Genomic DNA, 21,518 nt, shown 5'->3' on the forward strand with positions numbered 1-21,518 from the left:
GACCGTACCCTTAGGCTGTGTTCACACTGGCAGCCCACATTGAAATCAAAAAGTCAACAGCAAAAAAAACCAACACAGAAACCTCATCGAAAATATTTGAGAATCAGATTTGAATCATATTCCTAGGTGGTTTTGACATAAGATTCAACTCTAAACATGTGTCTCAATCTCACTCTGACACTGAAGCCTGACGTATTCATATGACGGTGTTACTCACCAAAATGCCGATCTACAAGTCAACACGTTGCATCATGGCGCGTTGCAAGCGTCAAATAAATAAAATCAACACAAAGTTGACTTTTTTTTTAAATCTTAACTCTCACTGCCAAGGACGATTTATGACGACTTTTTTTTCACAAAGAACCAGGAGATGACGTGATCCGAAGATGTACTGCTCCATTCACTTCCTGGTTATTTTTTTATTTTTAAAAAAAATGTATCTCGGCTCCTGTGTTTTACTATGTATTTGCCAGACCCAGGGGGTCGGCCTTAGGGTTGCCAACCGTCCCGTATTAGCCGGGACGCCCCGTATCTGAGGCAAAAGAGGCGTGTCCCGTACGGGACATAGTTTGTCCCGGACTCCCGGGTAAAGGGGGAGAAAAAAAAATCTGTTTGCGCGCAATGCATTGTGTCTGCCTGCGTGCCTGCCTGTGTGTTTGTGTGCTGTATACGAAGGGCGCTAGGACCCTGGGGGTGCCGGTCACGCTTGTGTGTGTGTGTGTGTGTGTGTGTATTTGTGTGTGCGTGCTTGTGTGAGATTTCCTCATTAACGTGTGAGGAGAAATGTGCGCTGTGTGGCCGTGCAGTGGAAGAGAGAGCCCTGGCCCTTCTAAAAGGAAAATACTTTGTTCTTAAGAAAATACTTTGTTCTTAAAAACAAACAGTGGTAAGAACAACTATGTTAAGTCCACGAGTGGAGATATGTGTCAGAGTCTTTTGAATCTGCACCTTGTGTCAGACGGTCCGTAATGGTTGATTGTTTATTAATGTTGAGTTTTTCAAGTCTAATAAATAAACATTTATTTAATATATATTAATCAATATAATTAAATAGTGTGCCCATTTAAAGAATAACTCTTATATAAATGAATCAATATAATTAAATAGTGTGCCCATTTAAAGAATAACTCTTATATATATTAATCAATATAATTAAATAGTGTGCCCATTTAAAGAATAACTCTTATATATATTAATCAATATAATTAAATAGTGTGCCCATTTAAAGAATAACTCTTATGTAGTTGTTAGTTGTTGTCTAATATAATCCACAAAATACATTAGTATAAACCCGTTTTGTTTGAATATTTTATTAGGCAGAAATTGTTTTTTGTGATAATAAATTGGTAAAATCAGGCAAAAATATGAATTAAATAACATAACCCTAACCTAACTCCTAATCCTAAGCCTAAAACCAAAATAAAGAAACCAAAAACTGGAAAGAAAACGAACCCAATCCGCCCAGAACCGCGAAAAAAACGAACCCAATCCGCCCAGAACCGCAAAAAAAAATCCGCACATGCACGGGACATGCACGGGACACATGCAGCCTTGAATTCTTGGAGATTTATTTTGTTTTTGTCCCATTCCTGATCCAATAATCCAATATTTGATCACACCACTGCGGTATAGGAGACCAAGGCAAAACTATATACAATATATTTTATTTACTATAATTTTTCTGTCACGTGGAATGGGAAATTTATTTGTCATCAGCAACAACTATGCGAAAATGGTGAAAATATGGAACTTCAGGAGTTAACTACTTTTTGTTAACCCCTCCTCATGTAACTTGTTTTTTTGCTTACATGCCAAGTTACTTGGTAAGACACTTTGTGACAAACCACAAATCATTTGACTTCAGAGAAAAAGAAAAAGAAGGAACTGAAATCTCTGCCACATATGCATACGTATAAGTGTAGGCCGTAAATGAAACTGGATCAAGTGCTGTCAGCAACATTTTAAATATTTGTCTCGTCAGCAACAACATGCACAGTGATGGTGAAAGAGGGGAACCACAGATCATTTGACTACATTTTTCCAGCCAAAAGTGAACTGAGAAAAAGAAATAAGGAAATGAAATCTCAACCATACATGGAAACAGATTCTGTATCTTGAAGTAGCCTCGCGTGGCCAGACTCACTGCATGGATATTAGTGCAGCAGTTAAGCTCATTATATGGAAGGTATTGTGCATTTTAAGAAAGAAGCATGAAACTTTCAGCATATCATCTACATACCCCAAGGTTTGATTTCAGACGTGGAAGCACTTTCAGATTGACCTCTGGTGACCTTGACTGGTCATTGACCTCAGAATTGCATTTTTGGCACTTTTTGCCCCATTTTTCTCCATTATAATAATATATGCTTGATAAAATGTCAGTTTTGTTCTAATAAATGAAAAATGAAACCTAATAGTCACTCTACAGAAATGGTGATTATTACTATTATGATAGTTCTGTTATGACATGTTATAACATTAAAAACATCTAGGAGAGAGAGAGCAGCAGTAAAATAAAGAAAAACAAGAAAGAAAGTGCTAATGCATTCAAAGTGCAATATAGGTACAATGCTATTCAAAGGTGCTATTCATCTCATGTTGGTTTTGGTTTTGGGGGCAGTATATGGTGAGCGTTCAAGGTTCTGATGGTTTGGGGAAGAAACTGTTGGACAGCATGCTGGTGCTTGTCCCGATGCTCTTTTTTACTTAAATTTTTATCCCACGATTTTGTAACCCTTATTTTTCACCCGGTGCCAATTTTCTAAGTGATCCTGGGCATTATACTCCCCTCACCAGCCCGATGCTCTTAAACCTCCTATCAGATGGCAGTAGTTCAAGGATATGGTGGGAGATAATATGGTACCATTTCTGTCAGAAACCTGTCTACGACTACCAGTGACATCGATGGGGAATCCAAGCTAATATAAACTGCAGGCTTTATATTCCTGGAAAGTTTGCATGCTATAATAGAAGCCATTGTTCTCGCATTAATAAAGAAATAAATGAAAAAAATGAAAGGCAACTGTCCACAGCCCTCCTCTGAGACACAGAATGAGTAGATAAAAATGGTACCATAATGAGCATGAGTGAGTACACTTGGAACCATAATCTAACACTCAATGATCTTTTTCACTCTCTGCATCTTCTCTCTCCTTATTCCCTTCAGCCTCCTCATCTTCGTTGTCTTCATCTTAGACCATGGCAAAATTCAGACTTCTGCTTCAGTAAGGTTATTGCTGCTCAAGTGGTCAGACATGAGGTCGTTAGGGATTAAGGGTCTTGCTTATGTACACCCGACATATTGTCAGGGCTGGGAATCGAACCTGGTACCTTCTGTTTCCCAGATGACCTACAGCTATGGCCCCCCTTCTTCTTAATGGGTTGTAGTGGACCTCTCCTCCTTCACACTTACATAGTCAGTCTTACAGAATGGTATCTGCAGTTTATTTCGCTGCATGCCTTCAATGCTCTACAGCTGCAGCTGGAGCCATTGCCTGGGAGTAAACAGTGGGCATGACAGCCCCTCCTTTAGCAACCTCCCACCAGGATGTAGTGATGTCTCTTTCCTCTGCAGGTGGCTCGATCCGATCTGCAGCCTTCCACAACATGACCGGCAGATGAACATGCAGTATACTGTGTGCAGAATCATATTTGTCTGTCAATACAATGCGAAGAAGAACTCTGCACCGGTATCTTTTAGGTCACTGTGCGTGGCATCAAGTTCCCCAAGCACTGTATTGAGACTAGTCATGGTACTTTCTAGGAGTACTTTAAGCACATACCTTGCCCTTCTCACAGGGTAGGAGACAGTATCACATCCTAACAGGTTCTTGGAGGAGGACAACCACAAGCATCCGATAAGCACAGTGTATTTTGTCTAGGATTTACCATTGAGAATGAAGGCGATGCCACCGCAAGCAATGCTTTTATCCCAGAAATGTTCATCAATGTTCCACTGCAACCAGGGAATGACATCAGAGTGCCAGTGGGCATCATGCGGGGATCGATGATGGTAAATGGACTGCATTTAAATAGCACCTTACTAGTCTTCCTGACTCTTCAAAGCACTTTACAATGTACTTCACATTCACCTATACATTCACACACCAATGGTAGAGGAAACACAAATACAATACCTACCTGCTCATTGGGAGCAGGTAGGGGTTCAGTGTCTTGCTCAAAGACAGGAGGAGCCAGGGATGGAACCTGGAATCTTTGGATTCCAAGACGGCCGCTCTACCTCATGAGCCACTGCCACCCCGCATGATGACAGACTTATATCGCACTTCCAGTCACTCAAATGGATTATACATGTCATGACGCTTGAGGTCCAGTGTGGGGTTCATACTTAATGGCAAAGCTTTTCAGTGATTTCTCAAGGTTTACAAGGGTTGTGAGCACAGGATCCAGGTGAGAAGGTGGAGAATCGATACATGGACATGGATCCAGATAAATTACTTTTTTTTTGGCAAGATTAATTTCTGGACATTCAAAAATAGACTTAGTCTCTAAGAGTACCTTTCTAAATTGACTACCAGCTAAAACAAGACTTTTTCCTGGTCTTGGGCCTAATTATTACACTTTATGCAAATTGTGCAAATGAGGAAAGGTTGCATGACTTCACCATGATAATAGATGAATTTCTGCACATCACAAACATGGGCTTTGACTCTTAAGTCACCTTTCTAAGTTAACTGGACGCAAAATGTTAGCCGCAAAATGTTAGCTATTTCCAGGTAATTTGCTCATTAAGCGATACATTTGCTGATTATGCTTATTACTCAAATTGCCCAATATGCAACTTTTAGGAATCAAGCTTAAACTCATCTGCTAAGCCTATATATGACATTTTAATCATAAAGGTTTACAGGAAACAACATTTCTGGTTTTAACATGGGTTTGACAGCCCAAAATGTGTACAGCCTCTGACAAGTCTCAGAGGTCAATTGAGAAATGCTTCCAGGTCTGAAAACAGACTTCATGACATATAGAAACACTGTAGGAAGTTTCATGCTTCTTTCATAAAAAGCACAATACCTTCCATATATGAGCTTGTCTTCTCATTAGAACCCTGAACGTTCACCATATACTGCCCCCAAAACCAAAACCAACATGAGATGAATAGCACCTTTGAATAGCATTGTACCTATATTGCACTTTGAATGCATTAGCACTTTCTTTCTTGTTTTTCTTTATTTTACTGCTGCTCTCTCTCTCCTAGATGTTTTTAATGTTATAACAATGTCATAACAGAACTATCATAATAGTAATAATCACCATTTCTGTAGAGTGACTATTAGGTTTCATTTTTCATTTATTAGAACAAAACTGACATTTTAACAAGCATATATTATTATAATGGAGAAAAATGGGGCAAAAAGTGCCAAAAATTTAATTCTGAGGTCAATGACCAGTCAAGGTCACCAGAGGTCAATCTGAAAGTGCTTCCACGTCTGAAATCAAACCTTGGGGTATGTAGATGATATGCTGAAAGTTTCATGCTTCTTTCCTAAAATGCACAATTGGTTTGCTTAACTGCTGCACTATATGAGTCTGGTGCTTCTATGAGGACGTTTTTTTTCCAAGGGGCGGGATCAAAAGAATGGCTCTGGATTGCAATTGGTTAGACCTACAACCAACTACCAATTACAGTCTCCCATATTTGAATACTGGGCCCTGATTGGTCACCCCAGACTTCGGGAGCAGGAAATGGAACGGAACGGTGCCAGACCCAAATCGCAGAGGACAATTTTTTTGCACTGGCAGATTCGTCTGGTCCCAGGCTAATCTTGAAGGTGCTGTAAGTGATATGTTTTTGTTTAAATTTTCATTAAAAAAAAAGAGGTCAGTTTCAGAGTTAATATGTTCTAATACTGGCCATTCAAGACTATCAAATGTTCTATATTATTGTAAGCTGTCTATATTTCAGTCGTTTTCAAAGTGGGGTCCGGGGACCCCCTGGTGTCCTTGAGGGTTTTCCAGGTGGTCCCCAATGTGAAAATTCAGATGGGGGTCAGTGGCCAAATTCATCAAGCGCAGCGATAGCTCAGGTAGGCACAGCAGGCAGAATGTGTACACGCCATAGACTGTAAAAACAAATGAACGTTTCTACAGACCGTAAATGAAGCCTACTTTAAAACGTAAACACAAATGTCACAGTTATGGAATGAAAACCTTAAAACACAGAATATTATGAAGGATAGCACTGAGTGGTGCTGTTGGCCTGTAAGATGAAGGTTTTATAGATGTTTCTGGACATCTGACCAACTTAAAACTCGCCACAGATGGTTCTGTTGTGGAGTTATGACTTAGTTATGAGCATAGGAGGATTATGATAAACTGGAACCCTGGGCACAGACTTAGAAAAGCACCCCATGTACAATGTAAAATGACTTGCAGTCAACACCACAATAACTATTTTAGAGTTATTGTGGTGAGAGTATTTTACAGTGTTATATTATTGTATGTTAACTGTATTTATCACTTTGTTTTTTACTGTCTTCATATTAAATCAGAAACCTCAAAGATAAATGCTGAATATGAATTCAGTGTCTGTTTCAATATGGTGTTAATAATCAATGTTAATAAAGAATACAATCTCACAGGCAATGCACATAGTGCCCACTCTCCCTGGTGCCAATATGTCCCTAGTGCCCACATATGCTGAATCCAATTAATACATCAGCAGAGATGAGAATTACGTATCTTCCCGTCCGTCAGACAGACAGACAGACAGACAGACAGACAGACAGACAGACAGACAGACAGACAGACAGACAGACAGGCAGGCAGGCAGGCAGGCAGGCAGACAGACAGACAGACAGACAGACAGACAGACAGACAGACAGACAGACAGACAGACAGACAGACAGACAGACAGACAGACAGACAGACAGACCCAGGCCGTGGGAGCCACTCAATCATAATAAGTATAATAATCCTACACTTCGTAGATATAAATTATTATATTATGAACCATACTGTAACTGCCAGAGTAATCATTTTATTGCCTTATTTTTGTTCTTCTTTAATATAATTATTTATGCCCATTATCCATGCCCATTTGTTGAGTAACCTTATTAGAAGTAGTGTTTTGTACCGGAAACTGTGTTAAATGCCTGGAACTCCTTATAAGGGAGGCTGGGACACGGACACGTTAGTGGTTGCACTTCCTCCCTTGAGGTGAGACAGGGACAGGGAGAGTGTGAGACAGTTGTGTTGCTGTTGCGAGTCTGTCGTGGGCACAAGGACTCATTCCCTTTACAAGTCTATATGCAGCCAGCAAGTTCGACGTTGGTGTTATTAGAGCCGCAAGAGTGCTTTAATAAACTATCAGTATGCAGAACCACTGTGTCGTTTATGACTACTGGAGGGAGTGACACATACACTAACCACTTCAGACCTATTTTATACATACGCTATTTGAAAATAGCAGATCTACAAGCTCACATTAACCGTTGTTGTGAGCTTGTAGATCTGCTATTTGTTGAACAAGGTGTTGCTGATCACCGCGTTGGGAGCTTACATTTGGGGCTGTCATTACTGGATAGTGGATTATTTATGGGGGGGGGGCAGCTGTAGGCAAGCGGTACATATATTGCTGGAGACAGACAGACAGATCGATCTACAAGATACATAGATAGATAGATACATACATAGACAGATAGACAGATAGACAGATAGATAGATAGATAGATAGACAGACAGACAGACAGACAGACAGACAGACAGACAGACAGACAGACAGACAGACAGACAGACAGACAGACACACAGACCCAGGCCGTGCATGGAAGCGCACTCAATCACACTAGCCGATGCGCTTACTTTAATTGTAATATAATAATAATAATTATAATAATCCTACACTTCGCAGATATAAATTATTATATTATGAATCACTAACCAATTCAGACATATTTTATACATACGCTATATGAAAATAGCAGATCTACAAGCTCACAATAACAGTTGTTGTGAGCTTGTAGATCTGCTATTTGTTGAACAACATGTTGCTGAGCGGTACATTGCTGGAGATAGATAGTTTGATAGATAGATAGATAGATATTTAGATAGATTTATAGATAGACTGTCTATCTATCTATAACCCCCCCCCCCCCCCCGGGGGGGAGGGCACGCGGGTGGGGGGGGGGATGAACAGCCGCGCCAGAAGACTGCAGATATGGACGATGGATCGGAAATTGAAGTTGGTGCCATGAAGGATCGACTACGTCGGCGGGTCGGTATGGGGGAGAAAATGTATTCATGACATAGAGTGGCGGCCTTTCCTATGTTTCACCCGTTTCAATTGAAACGGGCCCCCAACCGCAGGGGGCCCCCACAAAATAATAATAATAATAAAATAAAATATATCATTATTATTATTTTTTTTAAATATTTTTTGACTCGCATCCCAGTCCGGGGCCCGCCTCTGGCTGGCTGACGTCCAAGAATTTCATGCAAGAAGAGGATGTAGATCTGATTGAATCAGGGCTCAGCTCAAGTGAATCATGTGAGTGAGTTGTTTTAGCTGTCTGTTCATGGTGGAAGTGCAGATAGCCTAATTAATGTAGTTCGAAAATGCATCATTATGGATTGTGGAAGCAAACCAACTTCAGTCCACAAATTATTTTTTAATACAAAAAAAAAAACTTGGGGGTGCATATGGGGGCTCCATATACACCTCCCCCCCCCACACACAAAAAAAAAAATTGTTAGATAGATAGGATTTATTTTCGGAATGGCAGGGTTTACTCCAAGTTTTCAAAACCCCCCCACTCCTACACCCCCCCACTCCGAAAAAAAATTCTGAGTGGGGGGGGGGATTTGTCGGAATGAGGGGGTGTAGGAGTGGGGGGGTTTAGGAATCGGGGGGTGCACCCCTTTAACTTCCACACGATGAACATGAAAGAAATACACGCAAGTGATTTCATTATGTATTCAATTTGTTGGACACTCATTACACAAAATGTTTTTTTTGCGTAACATTGTCAAGTTAAAGTGTCATGTACTGTCTCCATCAGATTGATGGGAGAATCATTGGGCCCCATTCACTAAGCTGATCGTAAATTACGTGTAGGCTAAATAAAGTTACTAAAGGAGGGTGTATTTTCTCTAAGCAAAAACTGACGTGCAATTCACAAAGGGGTGTGTAAATCCCTCACATTTAATTTGCGTTTCACAGTTGTTCCTCATTTTTGCCTGAAGGTCAGAGGCCCGTTCATGTGGGAATTTATTTGCGTTGCTCCACGCCCCATTTAAGACCATGAAAGGCAAGCAGAAACAGACGAAAAACTACGCGACTCTCCAAAGGGGACAGATCTACAAGCTTATAACACGGCGGGACGCATCGCATGACAACTTGTAGATCAGCGCAAGCGAGTCCCTCACGCGATTAGACGTTTATAAAGTAAATAGCCAACTCTCCTGTGACGTGGTAGACGTTTACAGAGTTTAATCCCACCAGCAAATAATAGGCTAATAATACAACTAAATAATATAATTTAAGCCTTTTCTACTGAACATTGCTCACCTGTACCGAGGTAAAAAGATGATGCTAGAATCCAGCAGGGTATACTCGCACGCTGCTATCTGATAGATTATGGACCAGAGGCTTTATTGATTACTGAGGGTAAATTCGTCCTTTGGATTAATATATCACTGTCCTACGTCGGAATGGGGAATGGATCTATTCTGGACACAGCTTTCATCCACTGTTTCCTCATCAGATGGTAAGACTTATTATTGGGCTACTGTGTGTGGTGATCATGTGATCAATATACAGTAAGTAGCCTACAGTATTGTAAATGAATACCGCGGACATACCACGGACAGAATCAAATATTTCATGGTCATGATTCACCAGGAGCCTGGATGGCTTGGTTCCAGGCTTAAAATCATTTATATAAATATTTTCGGAATCTCCATGGGAAAGGTTAATGGCCTTTCCATCTGTGGCACCACAAAATGGCCACCGCTGCTATGCCCTTTAGTAGCATTAATAATAGTAGTAATAATAGACTGAATGGCGTGTTTTGCGTCATAGTTGCTGTCCATCTAGTCTCTCTACACTGTGAGAGCGGAGAGCGAACATGCCAACAGCCTCCTTGAGCATGTAGCGGCACCCGACTCCCCCCACACCACAAACACACACACACACACACACACACACACACACACACACACACACACACACACACACACACACACACACACACACACACACACACACACACACACACACACACACACACAGTGAAGCTGCATTGTGATGGAGGATGTATGTATGTGTGAGTGTGGTTTGACCCATAGCCTGTTTCCTTTGTGCACAGAGACCACTCTAATAGCAGCGTAGACTTCACTGTTTCATTTATGTTCATATTATGTTTACACTCATGTTGTTTAATGTAGATTATTATATAGACTGTCTACACTCATAATGTTGTTTAATGTAGATTATTATATAGACTGTCTACACTCATAATGTTGTTTAATGTAGATTATTATATAGACTGTCTACACTCATAATGTTGTTTAATGTAGATTATTATATAGACTGTCTACACTCATAATGTTGTTTAATGTAGATTATTATATAGACTGTCTACACTCATAATGTTGTATAATGTAGATTATTGCGAACGCGGAAGGAGGCGCGGCGAAGCCGCGCCTCCGACCAAGTGGAGCTTACTATGTAACTCTGCCTGGGTTGTGTGTGTCTCTGTCCGTCTGTGTTCACCTCTCATTGGCTGCATGCACCCATGTGACTCACATGCGTGCACTGCCTGTAAGCAGCCACCCGAGTGCGCCAGAGTGCAGGAATTTAGACAATGCTGTGATTACAATGCACAACAGCCTGCCCCCCCCCCACACACACACACACACACACACACACACACACACACACACACACACACACACACACACACACACACACACACACACACACACACACACACACATACACACACACACACACACACACACACACACACACACACACACACACACACACACACACACTGTCAATGTTCTCTCTCCATCACGGTGAAATAACACGGATTACAAGTCCGTAAATACACAATATTTTCGAGCTGCGTTCGCTTCCCGCGTTCGCGCGTCTTACTTGTATTTTTATTTAGTTTTGTATTTATGCTTTCAATTTTCGTTAAGTTTCAATAAATATGTTTGTTTATTTTTATGTATTTATTTTTAACATTTGGCTTAGTTTTTTTTATTAATTTTAATGTTAGTTTACGTTTATATAGGGTAGTCAGGGGTGAAATTAAAAAATATTTTCACTATTTTCAAAGACCTAAACAGACGTTGTCTCTATGATTTTAATTCATTTTAATGAGTTTTGTTAATACACAATACTGTGTATAAGTGGAGCTTACTATGTAACTCTGCCTGGGTTGTGTGTGTCTCTGTCCGTCTGTGTTCACCTCTCATTGGCTGCATGCACCCATGTGACTCACATGCGTGCACTGCCTGTAAGCAGCCACCCGAGTGCGCCAGAGTGCAGGAATTTAGACAATGCTGTGATTACAATGCACAACAGCCTTCCCCCCCCCACACACACACACACACACACACACACACACACACACACACACACACACACACACACACACACACACACACACACACACACACACACACACACACACACACACACACACATACACACACACACACACACACACACACACACACACACACACACACACTGTCAATGTTCTCTCTCCATCACGGTGAAATAACACGGATTACAAGTCCGTAAATACACAATATTTTCGAGCTGCGTTCGCTTCCCGCGTTCGCGCGTCTTACTTGTATTTTTATTTAGTTTTGTATTTATGCTTTCAATTTTCGTTAAGTTTCAATAAATATGATTGTTTATTTTTATGTATTTATTTTTAACATTTGGCTTAGTTTTTTTTATTAATTTTAATGTTAGTTTACGTTTATATAGGGTAGTCAGGGGTGAAATTAAAAAATATTTTCACTATTTTCAAAGACCTAAACAGACGTTGTCTCTATGATTTTAATTCATTTTAATGAGTTTTGTTAATACACAATACTGTTTCAGTTATTGTTGTTTTGTTTCAATTAACTAATGTTTTTGTCAGTTCTAGTTTTCGTTACTTAGGTTTAGTAAACTATAATGACCTTGCCTGTGACCTGGCTATCCTCCTAGGATATCCAGGCAGCCTCCCATGGATGAGGTCTCCCAGCAGGTGGACAGGCTGCATAGCATTCATGGGTACAGGCCCTTCACCGGTAGCCTGGCATGGCTAGACTAATATCACATAGATTTTAGTCTGGAATCTCTGTGTGGAACCTGCGTTTCCGAGGGGAAAATAAAAAAAATGCCCCTCGTGATAAACCCGCCCATATTTGCATACTGGGCCCTGATTGGTCCCTCACAACTTCGGAGGGAGAGAAATCCAATTTCTATTGAGAGGGGCCAGACCTAATCTGCCGAGGGCATTTTTTTTTTGCAATGGCAGATTTGTCTGGAACCAGGCTACTTCATCGGCTGGGTGTCCCTGCCTCCCCCGGACCCTTGCCCGTGGTAGCTGTCCTCATTCTGGCCAGGCCACAGTGCTCCTGTTCCTCTTCTCCTGGGCAGCACCCTCTCTTCTGCAGGTCACTGGTTTCTCTTTCAATTCTGTCTGTCTGTCTGTCTGTCTGTCTGTCTGTCTGTCTGTCTGTCTGTCTGTCTGTCTGTCTGTCTGTCTGTCTGTCTGTCTGTCTGTCTGTCTGTCTGTCTGTCTGTCTGTCTGTGAACCAAATAACTAATGAGTGATCAGCAGGCTGGTTCAAGGTTCAAGGTTCAAGTTTATTAATGTCCCAGAAGGGCAATTGGGTTTACAGCCAGAGTAGTAGTTTAAAACATACAGACAGTACAGGACAACAGCAGACATGAAACACCATAAAAACATCGATCTGGGCGCGTCTAGTGCAAGAGATAAAAAGGAATTATAAAGTAATTATAAAGTGCCGGCATAAAGTGCTTGTTTCATCATCATCATCATCATCATCACAGTAAAGTGCAAGAGATAAAGAGAGGCTGCCATAAAGAGATGATCAACTTCTGGGTCTGCAAGAGATAAAGAGAGGCTGCCATAAAGAGATGATCAACTTCTGGGTCTCAAATGGGAATGGGAATATATAAATTACATAATATGTCAGATGGTACAGAACAAGAAGTTTATGCAAGATATTAATTTCGTATTCATACATACGACAAACTCTGCAATGAACCGCAGACAAACTCTGCAATGAACCGTTATTATTATTACTAGCTCTGATATATCACTATTATTAATAGATATATTGAAGTAGGGTTTTAGTATTTGAAATTCAATTAATATGTGGCTGTACATAACCAACAATATTTCTGGTCCCTCCTGTGGGTTGAGGTGAAATAGCGTTTGGCTCTGTGTTGTTTAGAGCAGGGTTTCTGAAACATTTTCAAGGACCCCCGCATTGACATGTATTTGGCTGCGGACCCCCATTTGATTTGATTTTGTGCCAGGCAGCACCCCAATAAGATAAGATTTGTCAAATGCTGTCTACAGTTTTTTTTTAAATAGTAGCTTAACAAGCTTGCCCTGCGTGAGTTGCATCGTATTGTGGTATGTTGCAAGCTTGTAGATCTGCTATATTCAAAACGCTGCTCCACAGCAGTTTATATTTTGTGGCATTTGCGCAAAATGGCCCCTTCCCGCTTACTTTGAAAGCCAATCGTAGCCAATTGGAATTGAATCTGAAAAAGGTGACATAGTATACATCATGATCCCATGACTCTAGATAATGTTTACCGATTTGTGTGAGTTTTGGACAAAATCTGTAGGTAGCAGTAGCAAAAAGTGTGTTTTGAAAAAAATCTTGTAAGGCAGAAATGGACAGGGCCTATGGGAGTTGTGATCTAAGGAATCCAGGGTAATTTTTTTTTTGGACTGTATGGTTTTGGACTGTTTGGACCATGGTTCAAAGGTTATTGGCTAAAAAGTGAAGTGGCCTGTACACCATGAGGCCGATTAGAAGCATTTGGGATGGAGGTTAGGAAAAAAAACTTAAATACACCAAAACCAAGGACGGGTGTTTTTGATGAATCAATCATGCTCAAAAGTTACAATGGGTTTGTATAGGAAGGGGGCGCGTCTGATAAAATGACTATCACATATCTAAATGCAGAATCAAGCAACTTCAAAAGTGTCCGGGGCGCTCACAAAACCCTGAGTAGATGTTAAATGACCCCAAACATGTTTGAAAGGGAAATATCCATTTAACACTTATTTTAACGTAAATATATCACTTATCTTTAATTAAGTGCTCTAAATATTGATGTGGTGAAATTATTTAGGCCATTATAAATGGTTTTGGAGTCTTACTTAGCCCTACGTGTGATGAAACAAAGCATGTAACCTCCATTTGTTTTGTTATTTTAGGACGATGGATATGGAAAAATCCCTCAAGATCGTGTCCCTCGTCATTTACAGCCTGGTCTTTGTGCTCGGCGTGTTGGGGAACGGTGTTGTCATCTGGGTGACAGGCTTCAAAAAGGAGAAAACCATCAACACTGTGTGGTATCTCAACCTCGCTGTGGCCGACTTCCTCGTTACAGCATTCCTGCCCTTGACCATCACAGAAACAGCTCTGGACCTCCACTGGCCTTTTGGCAAATTCATGTGCAAACTAAACTATATCGTTCTCCTCACGAACATGTTTGCCAGCGTCTACATTCTGATGGTCATCAGTGTTGACAGATGTTTATGTGTGGTGTGGCCAGTGTGGGCCCAGAACCACCGCAGCATCAGAAAGGCATCTTGTGTGAGTGTGGGTGTCTGGGTACTGGCCTTAGTTTTCAGCTCCCCTTACTTCATCTTTAGGACCACGCAGCTCCGTGATAAGGACATCATTGAGTGCTCTGACAACTTTGGACTCATAGATGACAACAGCACATCCGCAGGGAATCAGTTGTGGAATTTTCGACTTGGGGCCATGATCATCACTGAGTTCCTCATGGGATTCGTGGTCGCTTTCACCGTCATCGTCTCCTGCTATTCTGTCATCATCTACCGACTCAGGAGGAATCGCTCTCTGGTCAGCCATTCAAGTCGCCCCTTCCAAAACATAGCAGCTGTTATCACCACCTTTTTCCTGTGCTGGGCGCCCTATCACATCATAGAACTGATTGTGTTGGTGAAAGAGCACAGTGAAACACTGGATAATGTGGTCAACATTGGGTTTCCCATAGCTGCCTGCCTGGCATTCCTCAACAGCTGCCTGAACCCGCTGTTGTACGTGTTCATGGGTCAAGATTTCAAGAATGTATTTCGCAGGTCTATCCTGAAAGTGTTGGAGAAAGCCTTTACTGAAGAGCCGCCTCAGACCAACACTTCCACAAACCCAGGGACCACCAGTCCTAGCAAAGCAGAGAATTCCTTTTCTGAGGTACAGTTGTGGGGTTAGGCCGAAAGGATTTTAATAAGCACAATTGTAAACTTTTTTTTCCTGAAAAATATTCAAAAGAATTATATTGAAGTTAGAGTTTTAAAAATAGTATTATTTGTAATCGTAGACAGTCACAAAACCCATTTTAATTTTGTGTCTGCCAGCATATGATGATACATTTTGCTATTTACTTGCAACAAAAAAATTGCTTGCTTATCGTATAATAATAGAAAGGTCCGCTCGTTGGAGCACAGATCTCTTCCAGGCCGGGTTGTCTACCCTATGATTATTGTTTATTTGCGTCACCTGTCCTGTTTGCACCAGCCAATCCCTGTATTGATTGTTCTGGAGTTCACCTGTGTCAAGTTTGCTTATACCTGTCTGTTTCCCTGAAATGTGTGTTGGATCGTCTAGTTTTTTTTTCTTTTTTTACCTGTCTTCCCTAGCGTTTGGTTCTAACTTTGAAGACAGACAGCTGTTAAATTATTTTTGAACATTTGAAAAAGAAAAAAAAAACTGCTATTGTAAAGCTATCAAGAAAATATACTTAGAAATGTGTACTTTTGAATCCTTAAATATTTTGAAAAGCAAGTACTTACACAAACTTTCACTTTGAGTCATATTTGACCAGAGTGACTCAAATACTGAGTACTTTGTCTACTACTGGACATGTACTGTATCCACCACTGCAGCAAACGTATCCCATTTTAGACACGGACTGTATCTATTCTGGATGATCCAAATAAAGTGCTGTGTGTGAAGGAAGAAGAAGGAATAGCGTTATCTATGTGTTTCACCCAGGTCTGGAATTTTGTCATTTTAGGGGCAAGGGCCATTTGGCCTTTGTATTGTAAATTTCAAATCAAATAAAACAAATGATTTTCAGTTGACTATATAAGTTGACTATAAATAATTTAATTTATTATTATTATTATTATTATCTTAATACATGTATTTACAAATGATCAATGTCTGTAGAGTCCATGGTCTCAGCCCATGACTTATCAGAGTCACTGCAGGACTCATTTGAAGATGGACATGTAGCTTGGAATCCAGCCTGATTCGCTACGTTTGTCTTCTCACTTTGCCAGTGTGTTGGTATTTCCATTACGTAGGCAAGTCAGGAAGTGTCCTCCAGTTTTACATAGGACAACACTGGTCACCCCCCCCCCTACAGACCAACCAGAAGCTGCGGGCTGTTGTCTCCCGTTTGTGCACGGAGATAGGAGGCTTTCCAGACTGTGAATCGAAGTGAGGAAAAAACAGACGCCGAACGTAGCAAGCAGGCTGGATCCGATGCTAGGACATATGGGGAGTAAGGGGGAGTTCAGAATCTTAACAAATGCACTGCAGTCTTTATTGACACTAAAGAGGCAAAGGATTAAATGGTATAATCAGCTGGGGCAGTGTGGGCGGGGCGTTAAGGCCACAGTGGCCTCAAGGCAGGTCATTTTTTGAGGGCCAGAAGACCAAACTGAGGGGCAACGGTGACCATGGCCTCCATGGCCTCAATGAAATTCCTGCCCTGTGTTCACCGCTTCTTTCCATATCATTTGTTGACTATAGTTGAATGCACACACATACATTTTCATGGAGCGGACAGACAATGAAGCAGAAAACCAGCAGTGGTGGAAGAAGTACTCACATTTTGTACTAAGTAAAAGTAGCAATACTACAATGTAGAAATACTCTGTTACAAGTGAAAGTCTGGTAGCCTATTCAAAATTGACTTTAGTTAAAGTACAAAAGTATTGCAATCAAAATATACTTAAAGTACCAAAAGTACAAGTGCTCATTATGCAGAATATCTGATTTTACAAGTTTTTTACATTTATAAAAATATCTACAAGCTCACAACACGTCGCTTTGTGATACGTTGTGTTTCCTTGTAGATCAGCTATTTTCAAATAGCCAAAGTATAAATATAGGGCTGAAATGGTTAATGTATGTTTTGTAATAATAATCTAAATCTACAAAGTAACTAGAAACTAAAGTTTTCAAATAATTGTAGTGGAGTAAAAGTACAATATTTGCCTCTGAGATGTAGAGTTGAAGTAAAATGATTGAAAATTGTAAATACTCCAGTAAAATAAAAAATAAAATCCTCAAAAGTGTACTTAAGTACAGTACTAAGTAAATGTACTTAGTTACATCACTGAAAACCTGAGCAGTGTTCAGTTCACTGAACGACCACTTGAGGTCAGTGTTGCTCTAAAAGTAGCCGCCTGCGCTCACTGCTCGCCCCCTTTGCCTTGTGATGTCCTGAAGCCGAGGTCAGCACATAATTGGCCCACATGGCTTCAGTGAGGGTGAAGCCTCAGTGGTCATGTAGGAGCTACGGGACGTCCAAATAAGGTGACTGTGAGAAGCGACGGGAAAGCAATCATAGACATTAAAGTGCTTCACACACACATTTAAATGTCACAATTTAACTGAGATAGAAAAGAAAAAAAACAGTTTGAATTAACCACTTTAACCACTCAAGCCCCAGGGCCCTCATATCAGATCCTATAGTATTTCTGTCTTCACCAAATCTCTTTGTGGAAAATAGCAGATCTTCAAGCTCACAACGTGTCATGCTGTTACGCGTTGTGAGCTTGAACATCTACTATTTTCAGCTATTGATATCTTTTTTGAACATTTCTGGAAAATCATTGAATTCGTTTAAGTACTTTGAAAAGCAAGTACTTTTTTAATTTAATACAAATTTGACAGCAACTTTCACTTGTAGTTGAGTAATGTTTGATCAGGAGTATAATACCCAAAGCCCAAATCTTAACAAATATATTCTAACATTTGAATATAAATCTTGAATCTTGCACATGGTGTTTATATTAGCAATTAATAGAAAAGTTATAATAGCAATTAACAACAATTATACTACAATTATTCAGAATTTTCTTATTTGTTTAAAAAACATCTAAATCTAAAATGTTCAAAGATAGCAGATGTACAAGAAACGCTTTGAGCTTGTAGATCTGCTATACCTACTTTCCCCGTTTTAATGGCTTAACATATCTAGAATATTCCATTCCTTGAGTCCATCGCTTGAACTGTTCCTACCTAATCTTCTGTAAATAGAATATACTGTGAAGTTGTTAACATAAAGTTAGGTGGCAGCTACTGAAAAAATGCTGTTGGTGTATAAAATATACCAAGATCATTATGTAGGCCTACTTACGCTGATGCTCTTTTTTTGCACTCTCTCTTTCTTTTTTAAAAATCTTTTCACAGTTTTATTATTGTTATTGGTATTACCTATGCTGTTGCATTTTCTGAAGTAAACCGAATAAAAAAAAGTTTTACTCTTATGTACCTGTACACAAGATGTAACAATAAAGCACAACCTTGAACCTTGAACCTTGAATTGACTCCTGTCTGTTCAGCAGCAGGTTACCAATCATTTCCTCTCATTGGCTCACTTGACTGACACTGTAACACATTATCGTCCGATTGGGCGAAATACCACATTCACCACATCTTTTCAAGATTATGCTGGGGACCACGTGGAACCCCCTCAAGGACCCCTGCAGGGTCCCCACCCCACTTTGTGAACCATTGAACATAATAGACAGGTTATAATAGTATGTTAATATTATACAAATATCAATATCACTTAGGTTTACAGCACCTTCAAGATATTCTGATGACAGAATTTGATGTATGTATTGTCACATAAAGTGAATAATAAAGCTAGCTGGTCTTGTATGCCAAGTATGCTATGCGCATGCGTGCACCAGTGTGTGTGAGTTGTGGTTGAATGGCACAAGGATATAAACCAGTCTTGTTATGTAAACCGGCAAGCGTGCGTCAGACTCTGTGTTATGCCACATGTGTGACAGACAAATGTGTGGTTTGTCTGATAGTTTATGACAATTTTCTGGTTGTCTGATACAAATCTGACACATTTGTGGTTTGTCTGAAAGTTCCCTTCTTCACCACCACGGTGCAGTTTTTGCTGAATACTGCAAAAACTTGCGCAGTCATGGTGAAAAAAGGGAACTTGGAATGACACTTTAAACAAGAAATCATTTCACAAGACTTTATCAGAAAATAAAAAGAAAGAAGGAACTGAAATCCTCGCCACATAATTATGTATAAGTGTACTATAGATGATACATACATACATACATACATACCTACATACATACATACATACATACATACATACATACATACATACATGTTTATTTTTATTTTTCTCTTCTGGTGAATGTCACATCACAGGTTAACATGTGTAAAACAATGAGGGAAGGGAAGGAAAAAAATAAGGAACTAGAAAAAGTGGTCCTCGGAACACAGGTCTCCGCCAGGTCAGGTAGGTTATTGTGGCCTCCTGGTGGCGCTATAATAGGCCAATGTGAAAAGGGTGCCATTTGTTCTTAGGCAATCGGCAATCGGACACTGCATTCATGATTTGAGGCATTTTGTTCCAAAAATGTGTTTTGCTAAATTAGACGTGCTGGTGGCGCTATAACAGGCCAATGTGAAAAGGGTGGCATTTCTTCCTCGACCTAGTGGGAATTTCACGGAGCGTTCATGATTTGAGGGATTTTGTTCAAAACAAACCAACCCTGCAAACTTTGGAACCCAATCTTAGGCAATCAGGATGGAATATGGGAAATCGGACATATCCGTGTTGATCACATGACTATAGAGATACTGTGTACCGATTTGTGTGATGTTTGGACAAAATCTGTAGGACTAATATCCACGTAATAGCCAAAAATGTGTTTTGCACAATTCGGCCTCATGGTGGCGCTATAACTGGCCAATCTTTGGCATCCAGGGAGTGTTTGTGCACAGTTTTGCAGTGACAGGGCCAGTGGTGCCAGATATTAGCTGCTCACAGACAGACGGACGGACACACACACGGACGGACGGACACTAGGGCAGACGGACAGGGTGCAAACCATAGTCTCGGGCATGCCTTTCGGCCTGGTGGAGACAATAAAAAAGGAGACCACAACGTATCTACATATTTACACATATTGAAGTCTTGTCAAATGAGTTGTGGTTTGTCACAAAGTGTCTTACCATGTATCTTGGAAGGCAGGCAAGCATGACAATAATAGAGGAGTCGAGGTCGGTAATCGTGATGGGATGTACTCGCCACTGACTGTGGCGCCACTGACTGTGTCTCAGGGCATGGTCCATCGCCCCAATAAACAGGAAGGGGGCCAAGGTGTCACCCTGTATAACGCCCACGATCATCTCAAACGTTTTAGTCTCACCATCGTGGGTCAGAACCTTGGCTCGAGTCCAACTGTAGCTTGTCACTATCGTCTGCACCATCATGGCTGTCACATGAATAAAATGGAAGCTCGAGTCCACTTCAATGTTGTTTTTTTCATGTGAGACATTATCAAGCATGCATTATTTTGTCCACTTTAGTTGCAACACATTAAAACATGAAGTTGATAAAATTGTAACATAGTCAGACTTCTCTCTTATCTTTTTGTCATCAGTTTCCTCCCACAGAATGAAAAACTGTAGAGTTATTGTTATTTTAGTTATTATGTTTGGGTTAGTTCGTCTTTTTTTTTTTTTTTTTATATAAATAACAAATAATGTGAGCTACTGTCATTTCTCCTTCCAGCCCTCCCCCTGCGTACGGCTGACGTGACAGGCATTTCATCACACCTCAGGCATTTCATCACACCTTAATAGAGATAAGAGCTCCTCAGCATTCACTGACCACAGTTATGAAGACACTTCTCTGGCTGACATCACTTCAACACATTGAAACGGGTATCTATTCTTCTTTTATTTATCTAAACTGTCTAAAGCAATGATTACTATGGGAATAATAGAGCTATTTAACACTTATTTGAACATAAATATATCACTCACAATGCCTTTAAATAAGGGTTGTAAAGGTTGATGTGTGAAATGATTCATTAAGTGTATTTTGGAAATCATAAATGGTTATGGAGTCTTACTGAGCCATATGCAGGAAGAAATTAAGACAATTAATAAATGGTGTAAAAACAAAGCTTTGTTTTGTTATTTTAGGTTTTTATGACCACAACTGCTGTCTATCAAAATAAAACC

The 21,518-nt window shown here is 40.3% G+C and overlaps 1 protein-coding gene across 1 annotated transcript; it reads left to right on the forward strand.

The window, feature by feature from the left end:
• Window positions 1-14,462: 14,462 nt before the first annotated feature.
• Window positions 14,463-15,482, forward strand: LOC308095706 (chemerin-like receptor 1; the record flags this gene model as incomplete). Its single annotated transcript, XM_080442745.1, has 1 exon — window positions 14,463-15,482. The coding sequence occupies one exon, from the start codon at window positions 14,463-14,465 to the stop codon at window positions 15,480-15,482; it is 1,020 nt and encodes a 339-aa protein (XP_080298871.1).
• Window positions 15,483-21,518: the final 6,036 nt, after the last annotated feature.

This window comes from Gymnoscopelus braueri (assembly GCF_963280865.1).
Source record: "Gymnoscopelus braueri genome assembly, chromosome: 11".
In the NCBI taxonomy this organism is placed as follows: Eukaryota; Metazoa; Chordata; class Actinopteri; order Myctophiformes; family Myctophidae; genus Gymnoscopelus; species Gymnoscopelus braueri.